Genomic DNA, 15,506 nt, shown 5'->3' on the forward strand with positions numbered 1-15,506 from the left:
GGGTTTTTTTTGTTTTTCCCCCTATATTTTCCTATATTGATCATGAAAACAATAAAATATTGGATTATCTAATTTCTCAGCATTAAGAATAGTTAACTGAATATGTGCACCATAGGATGAACAAAATTAGTTCTTTTTTGTTTTTGTTTTTTTTGTTTTTTTGTGGGTTTTTTTTGTTTTTTCCCCTATATTTTCCTATATTGATCATGAAAACAATAAAATATTGGATTATCTAATTTCTCAGCATTAAGAATAGTTAACTGAATATGTGCACCATAGGATGAACAAAATTAGTTCTTTTTTGTTTTTGTTTTTTTTGTTTTTTTGTGGGTTTTTTTTGTTTTTTCCCCTATATTTTCCTATATTGATCATGAAAACAATAAAATATTGGATTATCTAATTTCTCAGCATTAAGAATAGTTAACTGAATATGTGCACCATATCATGAACAAAATTTGTGTTTTTTTTTTTGGTTTTTTGTGGGTTTTTTTGGTTCCCCCTCCTATATTTTCCTATATTGATCATGAAAACAATAAAATATTGGATTATCTAATTTCTCAGCATTAAGAATAGTTAACTGAATATGTGCACCATATCATGAACAAAATTTGTTTCTTTTTTTTTTTGGTTTTTTGTGGGTTTTTTTGGTTCCCCCTCCTATATTTTCCTATATTGATCATGAAAAGGATAAAATATTGGATTATCTAATTTCTCAGCATTAAGAATAGTTAACTGAATATGTGCACCATATGATGAACAAAATTAGTTCTTTTTTGTTTTTGTTTTTTTTGTTTTTTTGTGGGTTTTTGGGTTTTTTTGTTTTTTCCCCTATATTTTCCTATATTGATCATGAAAACAATAAAATATTGGATTATCTAATTTCTCAGCATTAAGAATAGTTAACTGAATATGTGCACCATATCATGAACAAAATTTGTGGGGTTTTTTTTGGTTTTTTGTGGGTTTTTTTGGTTCCCCCTCCTATATTTTCCTATATTGATCATGAAAACAATAAAATATTGGATTATCTAATTTCTCAGCATTAAGAATAGTTAACTGAATATGTGCACCATATGATGAACAAAATTAGTTCTTTTTTGTTTTTGTTTTTGTTTTTGTTTTTTTGTGGGTTTTTTGGGTTTTTTATGTTTTCCCCTCTATATTTTCCTATATTGATCATGAAAGCAATAAAATATTGGATTATCTATTTTTTCTAATAATGCTAATTCTAATAATGCTAATATTACTTAATCCTAAATACTAATAGTACTACTATTGCTATTTCCTCTCTTATGACGGTAAATTGCTAACTTCATCTTTAGCAAATATCACATCATTGCTCTTTCTGTGGGGAAGTCTTTCCAGAGTCTTTCAATGATGTAGAAGTTTTATTTTCTTCAGTTGGATTCAGTGTAGCTGTGCTCTTAAGCTGCTCTTAATCATCATAAGGGTTATCCTCTATATCCTCCACCACCAACTCATCTTCTTTTTTGTTAGAGGCAGAAGGCACATATCTCAAGTGCTCTTCCTCATCACCAATGAAGTCATCTAAAAAAGCCACGCCATCTTCTTTTCTATGAGGAAAGTGCTCCAACTGTTTAGAGTCTGACCTTTCCCTTTTCATTAATAGTTCTGGCACGGTTAGCTCTTGTCCAGGCTTTACCCCAGTTGCAATTTCAGCTTCTTCTTCATCTCCTTCATACTCATCTAAGAAAGCCACCCCATCTTGTTTTCTGTGAGGAAAACGCTCCAATTGTTTAGAGTCTGACCTTTCCCTTTTCATGAATAATTCTGGCACGGTTAGCTCTTGTCCAGGCTTTACCCGAGTTGCAATTTCAGCTTCTTCTTCATCTCCTTCATACTCATCTAAGAAAACCACCCCATCTTGTCTTCTGTGAGGAAAACGCTCCAATTGTTTAGAGTCTGACCTTTCCCTTTTCATTAATAGTTCTGGCACAGTTAGCTCTTGTCCAGGCTTTACCCCAGTTGCAATTTCAGCTTCTTCTTCATCATCTCCTTCATACTCATCTAAGAAAGCCACCCCATCTTGTCTTCTGTGAGGAAAACGCTCCAATTGTTTAGAGTCTGACCTTTCCCTTTTCATGAATAGTTCTGGCACGGTTAGCTCTTGTCCAGGCTTTACCCCAGTTGCAATTTCAGCTTCCTCGTCACTTTCATACTCATGCAAGACCACTACATCTTCTTTTTTACAAGGTATGGGTAGGTCCTGGGTCATGGAGATTGAAGTTTGACTTTGAACAGATGCGAATTCTGATTTCCCCTCACCTGTATCGTTCTCTTGATCCGGGAAAGCCTTCATATATTCCACAGTCGCCACAGAGGTCCTAGGTTCTGATGTCATCTTAACAGATGTTGTATCTGATTTTAGTATGCTTTTAAAGGATTTCATGCTGAATCCTTTTGAATGGCCTGAGGTACTTGCTGCAGGAGATATCATAGATTTTGTGAATGAGGAAGTAACACTCTGTAACAAAAAATGTATTATGAAAGACAGTATTAATGATGGCAGTTCAACAGCATTCTTCCATTTCCTCTCGTAATCTGAATACACATTATGTATCTGAGATAAAGACAGTGTACATCTGATTTTAAAAGTCTTATCATCTATTATCATGATCACTCATATTCCTTTTGAAATCTATAATTTAAATAATCTTTGGATTCATTAGCTATAAACCATCCTTCCACATAGCCTTCAAACTCTGCTTTGGGACAATTTTAAAATATATATAGAGATTATTATAATTCCCAACATCCTAAATCAGCTTGTAAGAATTGTGATCCCAAACCAAAACTCAAGCCTTACTGTCTTGTAATCACTTCCTCTCTAAAGATTGTAAATATCTAAAGCATCTGTTCATTTCGTCCTCCTAATTATTGCAGCATGAAGACAAGCATTCCAGAGGGCACTGGAGTGAGGGAAAGGGACTATAAGATCCAATCTTTTACCCAGCTTCCTCAAGTATCAAATCTGGGGACCTTCCCAACCATACAACTGGAGTTGTATTCTGATACTGTAAGCAGGAAGGCTCAAGTAAAATCATATGCAAAAACCGTCACATAATTCTCCATTTAGCAACTACTTCACTTAATGACTGAGTTGCTGGTCCTAACTGTGGTCACTAAACAAGAACTAAGTATACAGTTTTTGAGACAGATGGGGACTGAGGCCTCAATCTAGACATTCAGCTGCTATGGGTTCAACAGCTTTAGTACTGTATCCAATGAATTTCTGACAGAAAGAGTAATTATATCAGGTCTCCTTTATGAACATCTGATATTTTTTAACAGCCTGTGTAATGCAGCCTTTTCCCAGACAAAAGGGGTATAAGGTATTTCAGAGTGGGTTACTCCCTACTATTGGAATTTATTAAAAGGGCCTTAAGTATCTTAAAGGCAAATGGCAATGAAACTACTTTTTATACTATGCATTTGTCTAGGAACGAATGAAATGAAGAAAATAACAGAATTGGGGGGGAATCTCCAGAGAAATTAGCCAAATATGTTGCTTGTGATGCATTTTTTCTAAAAAATAGCTGGAACCACACAAAGGGCAAGGGTTCATGCCAAAACCTCTAAACTCTGAGAGTTTTAAATGAGTCTTCATGTAGCTGGCACATCCTATTTGAGCAAATCACGAAGACCGTGATGAAGATTCTATATTAATTTCTCTACCACCTGTCAATAGAAATGCTAATAACTGAAAGGGTCATTGTGATAAAATGCCTATCAAAGATCAGGTTAGTACAGAACACATACTACCAAAGGAGGAGGAGGAGGAAGAAAAAGAAGAGGAAAGAAATTTTCTTGTTTAGAGAAAGAAATGTCATCAAATACTCCTTACCCCTAATGAAATAGTTGGAGATTGCCAAGGCACGATGGTATTGGTTATTACACATACAGAAGCATTAATGTAGTTTTTTGTTGCCTGGACTGATGATTTTTGCAACGAGGGTATTAAAGCAAGTATGGCAGCGGCTGCAATATTGCAAATTCCAGTTACTACAAAGCCAATTGTATAATTGCCATATGTATCATACATTAGACCTGAAACAAAAATATGTTGTTTACTTTTGTGCTTCCTTTCCCAAAACAGAATTTCCTTTCAAATGATACCATACATTCCAGTATCAAAAAGATTTAAGTAATCACAGTATACACCTTCCTGATCCCAAAAGCTATTCAGCTGGTCCTTGCTTAACTGCTAATTGGAATTGAAAACGCCATAATTTAGCAACATAGTTTTATATAAAAAAATAGTGACCATACCACTTAGCTGCAACAGTTCTTGCAATCCCCAGTTACCAATGTTAAGTGAGAACTGTGCAGTTCGTTAAGCGAGAACCTCTTATGAGCATAGCTTCTGACTTCCTGCTGGCTTCCCTACTGACTTTGTGAGCAGCCAGCCAGAGAAATTCTTATCACATGACTGCAAGATGCTACAATGGTTGTAGGTACGAAGTCCCACTGTAACTACCCTTGTTCAGTGCTGTCATAAGTTCAAATGGTTGCTAAATGAGTAGTCATTAAACAAGGAGTACCTATATAGGCATACATAGAAAAGAAAGAGGAAAAAAGACCTAACTAGTGGTGGTAAGTATGGCAAAGCATCATTAAGTCTCTGTTCTTATTATGTGCAGACCTTATTGTGTCCTGCCACTCTGTTCTGGGTGGGCATGTGTCCTTCTGGGCTCCTGAGCAGCTAAGAGGGGATAAGAGGGGCTCAGAGAACCAAGTGGACGCTGGCCTTGTTGCAGAACCAGTGGAAATACCTAGCAAGGAATATTGCCGTTATCTGAACAGGAATGGACCTGTCTGACCAGAGGAAGCGGACAGGGTCTTTGGGGCTGTAAGCTCAGCCCCGTTCTTTAGATCCATGTCCCTCTTTGCTGATTAAACTGGTTCAGGGGATTATGTGAGTAGGTTTTAGCAATGGTCAGTTTGCCTCACCTGCTCCTCAAGAAGCCAGGCAAGTGTGAGATGGGGGTGAGGCATCCATCCTTGCCCTGTTTGACCTCTCTGCAGTTTTTGATACCATTGACCATGGAGTCCTTCTGGATTGAGTTTGATTGAGGGTGGGCGATAAGAGTGCTGCTCCAGTTCACTTCCTTTCTCCGGGGCTGATTCCAGGTGAGAGTAGTTGGGGAAGAGAGATCTGAGGGACTGCTTCTTCCTCATTATATGTGCTTGTCCTACCAGAGAAAGCAGGCTGCATGTCCCAACTATTAGGGAATTAAACTTGGGTCTCAGAAGGCAGACTCTTTGGTGTGGCACTCCCATTTTGAGATATTTTACCCCCAGAAGTGAGGCAAAGTCCATCCTGTTCAATATTCAAGTCCCTCAGGACCTGGCTGTACCATCAGACCTGGGGGTCCTAGCAGACTGGGGAAATCCTGTGATGCTATTGTCAGGCCTGCAGCCGATTCCTTTTAGGATCTTTGGCCTGCCACACTAATATTCTTTTCTACTATGCTGTTTCATTAGTAGGGAATTGGGAGGGGGAATAGTTAGAAGTAGAATGTATTTTTATCAAAATAAAATTCCTTTCTAGGAAGCCAAGGTCATCTTTTGTTCTCTACCTCTCTGAGCTTGACCGGAACTGGATGGGTGAAACTGCCAGCATGGCAGTGGAATATTGGACCATGTGATGGACTTGTGGGTGTGGAGGCAATATTGTGAACTTTCAACTGGGTGCGGAAACCCAGGAAGCTTTCAGATTCAGGTTTCTACATATGTGCCAACATGTCTCTCTTAATAAATTGGAACTTTGAGGAATATTCTGCCTTGGACTCTGATTTAATTTTGGATGATATTTGGAACGCTGACAGCTATCTTACTGTGGCTCATATCATTCCCCTTGCTTGTTTTGAAGCATGACTGTTTTTAAATATTTATTGGTTTTTCTTTTTAATTCACTGCTGTATGCCATATTTGTGAGATTTGCAGGCATACAAATATAATAAGCAAATAAATACTCGGGCAGGCCTTGGGAAGAGTCAGTTCTTGGACACATTAGCAATATAGTTTTCTACAGGCTCAGTGTTTTTTACAGACAAATCGCATTAACTGGTTTACCTGCAAAGGGTGGACCAAAACAGCTAATTGCATTGACAGCCATCATAAATCCCCATGCAACAGGCATTCTTTCTTCTCCCACCAAATCAAATGTAAGGATAGGTAGGAGAACATAGTTCCCTGCGTCGAAAAATCCCAAAAAGGAGCAAACGACTACAAGAGCGGTAAAAGATGTGCAATAAGGAATAATAGAGTAGACCACACCTGAAAAATAAAACATGAAGGACACAGATTTCAATATGAACCAAATGTATTTATTTACTCTATAATGAAAACTAAGATAAAACAGCACTCATCAGGCTTTGCCACTGCTAATTTCCAATATTTTAGTTCTGCTTACCAAAAATTTTGTTTCTCAAGTATGGTAGTAATGCATCTTCTGTGCCTCATATTAAGGAACCTATGCATTGGCTCCAAGTGCCCAAGTGTCTTCTGCTAGAGTGCCATAAAGAAATTACTGTATTTTTCAGAGTATAAGACGCACCAAAGTATAAGACGCACCAAGGTTTTGAAGAGGCAAATTAAAAAAAAGTTTTTGCACTCTGCAAACCTCCCCAAAATGGCCCATTTTTCACAAAAACAGGCCTGCTTTTTTAAAAAAGGTCATGAATAGCCCTTAGGAGGCTTGTAGAGTGTTCCTGGGGAGTGGGTCGGGGGCAAAAAATGAGCAAAAAACAGCCCATTTCTTGTGAAAACAGGCCCTTTTTTGTCAAAAAAAGGGCATTAGAAAGCTTTTAGAGTGCTCCTGGGGGCTGGGAGGGCAAAAATGAGCATAAAATGGCTCATTTTTTGCTCATTTCTGCCCTCCCCATCCCTCAGGAGCTCTCTGAAAGCCTCCTACAAGCTATGCACGACCATTTTGGTGAAAGGGGTGGGGTTTCAGGTGGCAAAAAATGCTGTATTCAGTGTATAAGACACACCCAGATTTTCAGCCTCTTTTTTGAGGGAAAAGGGTGCATCTTATACTCCAAAAAATACAGTAGGTTCTCCCATGAGAACCCACCTCATGTGTCAGATTCCATTCTCCTAATTCCTAATTTCTACTCATCATGTTCCAGTGAGAACTGGAATTCAAGCCATCACACGAATGGCCTCAAGAAGATTTGGCAATAATTAACTTAAGGCACAGTGTTAACTTGTAGTTGTGCTGATATAACTCATATGTGCAAGAAATGACACTCTAGATGTTTCTAGGTCTAAAACCATAATTTCTCAGGCAAAAAACATTCAGAAGCTTACTGTGTAACTTACCAACACATAATATGGATGTCTGGTTCACATAAAGTCGGTCGACACTTTTAATATCACAAATCTTTCCAAATAGAAGACAACTAATCATGCTGCTTACTCCAAGTCCCACCATAATGTAGGATGCTTTTTCCGTAGGAATACCTAAATCATCTGCAAGTTTCATCTGCAAAAAAGAAAATGAAGCACGATTTTTAACATGTCGGGTTTAAAGTATTCTGTTTAGTGAACACTAGTCATAATTAAGCTAACCTAGTAATTAAATATAGCCGCAAATTCATTCATACTTGTTTAAAGATTTATGCAAATAGTTAGCAAAAAAAAAAAGATGTAACTGACTGACAATTCAAACATTTCATACTCCTCTCCTGATAAGTCTATCTTCATTGGATACATTAGTGTTCTCCAATTTTATGCCTCCATAATGCATTGCCAAAAATCAAACTGACAGGGGACTATGGGATTTAATCCAATATATGAAGGTGGCACCAAATTTAGATCCTTTGGCAATGACACGATGTTTTCTTCAAAAATTATTCCTCAAAAGTAATTGACCAAGTATTATTCAAGTTTTGAAAGTTAGTACAGTCAAGACTGCAGTTGGTGTATCTGACACTATTGAAATAAATGTACACTTGTTCTCAGTGACCATTTACCTATTATGGACAAACAACAATCTTACAGCTACTAAAAATAAATCAACTTGGCCCAAATTGATGTAGCCCTTCTCCAAAATTGAGTTAAGGATTAAAACTGGTAAAAATTGAATGTTTAGCCACATGTCTTAAAATAGTTAGAATTAGCTGATAAATCGGGGTAGTCTGGGTATGTATTTATCCCAATCCTGTATTGGAGGGAGCCCCTTGTGGAGTACTGTGAAGCCGTTACCATGGCAACTCCACTGTGCTGTACAGTAGAAGCCATTTTAAGGCACAACATCTTTACAGAACTTGAATCCAAAAGGCATACATTCACTGTCAAAAGTACTGTGACTTGACACTATAGATATAATATAACACACTCCATTTGTGCAAGTACCATGCACACATACCTACTGCTCATTTAAAGGGAGCGTGTGTATGTGCTTGGCTGGTGCTCATGCAAGTGAAGATATGCATCGACACACACACACGAGCCGGCCATTACCATGGCCTGGTTGCAAAACCCTCAAAGCCCGCTAGTGGGTCATGGCCCACAGGTTGGGGACTCTCGTTCCAAGCTATAACAGAAAAGCCAAAAAAAAAAAAAAAGATAATGGCAACTTACCATATGCACAAAAGGTATGTAGAATCCAAATTTTGCTAATCCAAGAGAACCGACCCATATCTCAAAAATGCGATCTTTCCATAAACCTAAATCGACTATAAACCCTCTTAGAGGCGATGTGTTAAATTTTTCAACTACACTTGGATGAGTTCTATCTGTAAAATACAAAGTAAAAAAAGAGAGAAATTATTACTGTGTACGCAATACTGATTAATTTCACCAGAAAGCAATAAATACAACAGTTATGTGCAACCCGGATAACATAAAAAGTGCATCACAAATGAGCACAGGATGGATTTGTGTGATGTTTAAGCAATTATTTTGAGGATGATTGCAAAAAATGATTTTATATACCACAAGAACCTCTGTTAACATGTCTTGCTGGACACAGCTGGAGCAGGTATAGGCATTAGAGAGAATGAGTTCCTTGTACACAAAAAGTTTACTTTTATCATGAATAGGAATCACACTGGGACTTTTATCATGAATAGGAATCACACTGGTGCCTACAGTTTCCGAAATGCAGCCAGTATATTAGGTGGGAAAGGCATAAGGGAATGGCCTAGAAAAACATGAGGAAAAGCCATTACCAAGGCAATCATCAAACAAGCGTGGCTTAAGTCCATTCCAAGAAACTAATTTCAGTAATCATCTCAGACACACCCCTCTCTACGTCACACAAAGATAAAATGAGAGCAAAACGAAGCACATTGGGAATTGCAAGAATTTTTTACTATAGCTCTTTGAATAAAAGTAATTTTAGACCTAAAGTATGTGGCATTGATTTCTAAGTCTAGTCTACTTGGCAAGGCTGACTGGATAACAGGAGCTGCAATTTACTGTATTTTTCAGAGTATAAGACGCACCGGAGTACAAGACACATCAAGTAAATTTTAAAAAAAGTTTTTGCACTCTGAAGACGTCCCAAACCTCCTGCATGCCTCATTTGTGAAAAACGGGGCATGCAGAGAGCTTCAGAGGCCTGCAAAATGCTCCTGGGGGCCGGGGTGGATGAGGAAAAAGTGGTCTGTATTTCACCAAAAGAAAGGGCATGCATAGCCTTTAGGTACTCCTGGGGTCTGGTGGGGTGTAACAAGCAAAAAAGGGCTGTTTTTTTCCAAAACAGGCCCTTTTGCCACAAAAAGGGCACACATAGCCTTTAGGAGGCCTGCAAAGTGCTCTTGGGGGCTGGGGGGGGGGCGAGCAAAAAACAGCCTGTTTTTTGCTCATTTTTGCCCACCCCAGCCTCCATTAGCACTTTGCAGTCCTCCCAAACCCTCTGCACGTCCATTTTTGTGAAGGGACGGGGTTTCAGAGGCCAAAAATGCTGTATTCAGTGTATAAGACACACCCAGATTTTCCCCTTTTTTCGGGGGGGGGGGGGGAAGGTGCATCTTATATTCTGAAAAATCCGGTAACTCAATTTTCCCTAGGTTAAGGAAATTTGTTCTAGATACTTGACACAACTACTTAGTTGCTTTCATTTGCAATTTGCATTCCTGGAAGCAAACAGCATCGGTGATTTAAGAAATGAATTGAGTTGCTTTAGTGCAGTCCTATGCCTCAAGTTCTGGGGTGTTAAACTGAAAACAGTCTTTTTTCCAAGCATGTGTTTACCCAAATCTTAACAGGTTTTACTGAAATGAAAAAGACAAGAAACATGAATTTCAGGAATTAAACTATAATATTTCCCAGAAGAACGGATTTGTCTTTTACTATAAGGCATACTGATAGGGTCTTTCCTAATTAATATGCCCCAGCTTTTCTGTTCCCCAAAGCTGCCCTATAAATTTATTAAATAAAATAAGCAGTCAGTGACAGGTCTCTTTACTGACAATAACTGAGCTAGCCCTTTCCTGAATTCTTATCATCTGAAAACCCAAATTAGATTGGAGACAGAATGATAAATGAGAGGGATGATAAAAGTAATTTTGGACGAATAGATGTTAACAAAAAATCTATAGTGGAATACCTGACATTTCGGGGGTAGGGGTGGGATAAGGATCAAACACGCTGACTTCCTTAAGTTCTAGCTATTGCCAGGCCATATGGGTCTGATCTTGCATTTATATTCAGCTTCTTTAAATAGCTTTATCCTAAAGGAAATCAACCCTGACTGTCCTTTAGAAGGACAGATACTGAAGCTGAACCATAAATATTTTAGCCATCAAATAAGAAGAGAGGACCCTGATGCTGGGAAAGACTGAAGGCAAAAGGGAAGGAGACGGCAGAGGATGAGTGTCATTGATGCAGTGGGCATGGTTAGACTCTGGGAGACAGTGGAGAGCAGGAGAAGACAGGGAAGTGCGAAATAATCTCTGATAGACAAATGTCACTACAATCATTAATAACCAGAATCTGAATTTAATAAATACATGGTTGTGAAACTTACTTTTACAGAACACTTAAGATGTGTCAAGTTCTTATCTACTCACATGTCCAATGAATTTATGACTTACAAGACATACATTTTCTGCTCTGTTCCATATTATTAGCTGCTACATCACATCCACATCCAGATGCAGAAAATTTGAATTAGATGTTACAAGACCAGGGAAACTAAACGTATAAACTACTTTTTCAAAACAGTCCTAGGATGCATTTGTAATCCATCCTTCCGAGGTCGGTAAAATGAAGACCCAGATTGCTGGGGGCAATATGCTGACTCTGCCAACCGCTAAGAGAGGCTTTTAAAGCACCGTGAAAAGGTATATAATCCTGGGTGCTAGTGCTATGATTCCATCTATAGTCAATGGTTACATATTACCTTATTAAAGACTTGCCCCAATTCAAATAAAACTAGAAAGGGTCTTTGGAAAACAGTCCACGAAAGGAAGCTGAGATAATGGAGGGTCACATTTTAATTTAAGCAATGCACCATTTGTCGTACCACTCATATAATTTCCATTTGCTGTATGACACTGTCCATTGGGGCCTTCAGTCTACAACCAGCATCCCAGATTGAGATCAAATTGCAACCATGGTTGCAATAGTTGTCCTAAATGTTGGATTTACTTTCTTTTTATTCCCGTGTTGCTACTTATTTATTGGGGGGGGGGCAGGGATGTATAGTTGTGTTTTGTCTGAGTAATTGTGTAGGAGAATTCAGAAACCTGAAAAGAACTCTTGGTGTTACTTTGTATCCTTATTTTACCCAATATGGATTCTCTTCCCCCCCCCCACACACACGGGAAAAAGGAGATATTTAATTTAAAATGCCCAAAGCAGATACATACGCTTTTGGAGGGGCCTGTACGCAAACGCAGCAATAACACATATGGCCAGCATTGCGCTGTAGGCCCTTAGGCTGCCTCTCCATTTGAGCTGCTGGATGAGAACGTGCTGCAGCTTATTCTGAATGAACGTTCCTGAAGCCCCTCCAGCCATCACTAGGCCAGTAGCCAAAGATCGTTTCTTGGTAAAATATAAACTGACCATGATGATACCTATCAAGAAACAAACAGAAATTTAAAGTAGTTCTTTTATATTGAAGTCCAGTCACATCACCCTCTGTTTGATTTAACATGAAAAAGGTATCTGGGAAAGGAGAAAGCTTAAACATTGCTTTTCATCTGACACAATTAAAAACCATGCTACTATTTCTAATGAGTTTTGTTAGGAATTTAATCTAACAGTTGGGTTGGCAATATATAAATCATGTAGCAATGTTGTAATTGTTTCTTTAAATCATACGGTAAAATGTGATTGGTTGCTGTTTTTCCTCAATCGGCCACACGAGAGAGCCAGAATGACTGCTAGCTCTCTGTTTGTTAGATGCTGGGCTGATCTGATCTGAGTGTCGTGAGCTATTGTAAGTTTTGCAACAGTTAGCAAACGGACTGTTTGTATGATTATGGACTATGTTATATGGATTATCCCTTAACTGAAAGACATTGATGACGGACTGTCTTATCTGTTTATGACTTGGACTGTTTGATGGACTCTGGCAGTGCTGTTGGAGGAGGAGGAAGAGGCGGCAGCAGATATTCCGGTGGTGGCGGGGGCTTTGGGGCTTCACTTCAACCGCAGCACCGGGCGCAAGCGGCTAGGAATGGCCACCCAGAAAAGGGGCTTACCAAGTTTACCCACCTTTCCCAAGAAACAACTACATTTCTCTCTTTCTTTATCCCCTACGTTACTTCTTTTTCAGTTTGTACATGTTCCTGGCTGGTGTCTTTTGGCCCACTTCTACTTAAGGATGGAAGTCCTCCCTAGGAAAATGATGGCACCTGACATACTATCTCTCCTTAGTTGGTTAGTTGAAACCCACCACTGCTCTGTATGCTGGTTTGTGTGTTCTGCAACACAACTCTCACAACGCTTCGCTGAACGTACTCGCTCTCCCAATGGAAAGCTTACCTAACAAGTTTTCTCATGAAAAAGTGCAGCAAAGCAAAGCAAAGCAAAGCAAAGCAAAGCAAAGCAAAAGCAAAAGCAAAAGCAAAAGCAAAAGCAAAAGCAAAAGCAAAAGCAAAAGCAAAAGCAAAAGCAAAAGCAAAAGCAAAAGCAAAAGCAAAAGCAAAGCAAAAATATGTTTTCAAAAACAGAAGAAATGTGTGACAAAATTTGATTTTAATGTAAAGCATTACCTGGAGTGTAGGCCAGACTTGATCCCACGCCAACAATGATACCCCGGGTGAAAAAAAAGGTTTTCAATTTGTCAGCATATGATGACCACAGTAGACCCCCTATGGTCATCAAATCACCAATGATTGTCACTTTGATGGCTCCATATTTTATCAGGAGTTTTCCTGACACGGGACCAAACATCATAACCAGCGCATAGCTGACAGATCCAATCCAAGCTTAAAAAGACAAATGCATTTAATTAAACATATAAAAAATATCATAAAAAAAATATTATCAACTCACTTATATGTTTTACTGATGTAAATGACACTAATTCTTGTGGATTTCAAGAGCATTGACATATAGTTTAAACCATTTGCTTAAAGACTGTTAATAAGCAAGACATAATTATAAACAAAACTGCAGTACAATATATCAAAGCTATGCTGGAAACCTTAATGTAACAATGACCTACCTATCTGTGAGTTACTTGATTCAAAAGTATCAAGAAGGGGCATCATGTAGACCCCGAAGGCACTATGAAATCCACTGACAAGCAAGCAGTGAGTAGCAGCAGCCGCCACTACAACCCAGCCCCAACCTCCATCCGGAGGGGGTTGTAAAAAAGAGACATCTGACCGCATATTCTCCAAAGTTCTTCTTAATGTCTGTTTATCAAAGAAATCACGGCCTTTCTTCATGTCTGGGAACAAAGAATTGTAGAGAAGAAAAAAAGCACTATTAATCTCTCAAATAGAAAAGATTCAGCACACCTGTCCAATAATCAGAATTTTCTTACTAAAGCAGCATGCACATAGGAGCAGTGTTTGCATTACACCATGTCAGCAAACATTTCAAACTTGTGGCAGTGCTCAACAAGGGGCACTTACAATTGGTCTGCAGAGTTCTGGCCATCGCACCGTCTCTGCAGTTACACAATTGAGATCTGGGTTCTTGGCACTTGGTTTGTACTTGCAATGTTGCAGCAAGCTGCTATGGTGCTAGTGCAATTTCTGAAGTTTCCTGCTGACTTTCCAGTAGGAAAGTCAATGGGGAAGCGAGCAGGAAGTTGGAAGTCATTGTCATGTAAGGTCGGTGTTTAATGATCCACACAATGGTCTCTTAATGATGAAAACTGGGATCGCCATCCCTAAGCAGCACAGTCACATGAAAATGCACCACTGCATTGCTTACCAATGGCAATTCCAGTCCCAATTGTCTTTATAACCCGAAAAACTACCTGTACTGCCTGCTGGCAAAGCTGACCTGACTATTTATTTACAACTTTTCATAAGTTATCTAAAAGATGTTACAAGTGTCAATTCCTAGAAGCATAATTTCACAATTAATTTTATAAGACTATAAAAGCTATTATATTCATCAGTGAACATTTCACTATCAGAGAAATGCTAGGTATAAGAGGATTTTTTTAACACATGCCTTGCTTTTGCTGATATTGTCAAGTGGAAATCCAGACATTCAGAAAGTTCACATGAGTAATAAAGATTTATTGCAAGCTTAAGCTCTCTACAAATCTGACCCACTAACAGTCAAGGGAAATGAGTAGAAGAGAAGCATTCAAGGTGGGCTGGACTTGCATGTCTTGTGAACATGCAGGGACTCGTAACTTATAACGCATTTGACCCTTCCCTCGGGCTCAGCCTGGTTATCTCCTGAAAATATTTCTGATACTAGACAAATGTTCTTAAATCATCCATCGAATCTAACTAAAATATCTTCTACTTCAATTTGCTAACTTTAAATATTTTTAAACTGTAAATTGGTTTTTGATAAAAATAGAGAATATAGTTCTGAGAGAAATCTGTCCCTTAAGAAATCTTCTTTCTGATATTTTTCCCCTGAAACTTATGGATCAATATACTTTTAAATATTTTGTACACATATACTCAAGTTAAAGACTGTTGGCTTACGTGAACGGTTGTTCTCAGGGCACTGCGAGGAGAGTCCAAGTGTGGGTTAACACAGTCTATCTGCTCTAGGACTGAGTGAGTTTTTTCTCTTGGCCACGCCTCCCTTTGCCTCCATTATTCAGTTTAAAAAACGAGGAACCACCGAGCAGGAAGCCCGTACATCCAGTCATCACCCTCGCATCACTTGCCCTTACGGAACTGGCGGGAGTTGTTTCCACCACAGTACAGCTTCCGAAAGGAATGTTGCTGCTGCTGCCTGCCATGTGACCCAAAGGAACCCCTGTTCTGATTCCTATCCCCACCCTGGGAATAGGGTCTCTGGTAGGTGGAAGAAGTGGAACGGCTGGTTGGCGTCTGGAGCCCGAAAGGACTGCTTCCGAAGGGAACCAGAGCCCT

General features: G+C 38.9%; 1 protein-coding gene across 1 annotated transcript; it reads right to left on the reverse strand.

Moving 5' to 3' along the window:
- Nucleotides 1-1,435: 1,435 nt before the first annotated feature.
- LOC148045110 (monocarboxylate transporter 10-like) lies at nt 1,436-14,094 on the reverse strand. The gene is made up of 10 exons (XM_087719028.1): nt 14,070-14,094; nt 13,655-13,882; nt 13,200-13,415; nt 11,847-12,056; nt 8,611-8,765; nt 7,348-7,510; nt 6,097-6,300; nt 3,866-4,068; nt 2,144-2,485; nt 1,436-1,657 (listed from the first exon to the last, which is right to left on the reverse strand). The coding sequence occupies exons 1-10, from the start codon at nt 14,092-14,094 to the stop codon at nt 1,436-1,438; spliced, it is 1,968 nt and encodes a 655-aa protein (XP_087575154.1).
- Nucleotides 14,095-15,506: the final 1,412 nt, after the last annotated feature.

This window comes from Thamnophis sirtalis, unplaced genomic scaffold (genome assembly GCF_051295495.1).
Source record: "Thamnophis sirtalis isolate CommonGarterSnake01/CBP01778 unplaced genomic scaffold, rThaSir2_p1.2 scaffold_6, whole genome shotgun sequence".
In the NCBI taxonomy this organism is placed as follows: Eukaryota; Metazoa; Chordata; class Lepidosauria; order Squamata; family Natricidae; genus Thamnophis; species Thamnophis sirtalis.

Bases quoted from the DNA above. Each gene is read 5' to 3' on its own strand.
- LOC148045110 (XM_087719028.1), bottom strand. From the start codon at position 14,094: ATGGCCAGAACTCTGCAGACCAATT. The intron at 13,416-13,654 runs GTAGGTCATTGT...TGTCTTTTTAAG, and splicing joins ATCAAGTAACTCACAGATAG to CTTGGATTGGATCTGTCAGC. The intron at 4,069-6,096 runs GTAAACCAGTTA...TTTTTGTTTCAG, and splicing joins TTTTGGTCCACCCTTTGCAG to GTCTAATGTATGATACATAT.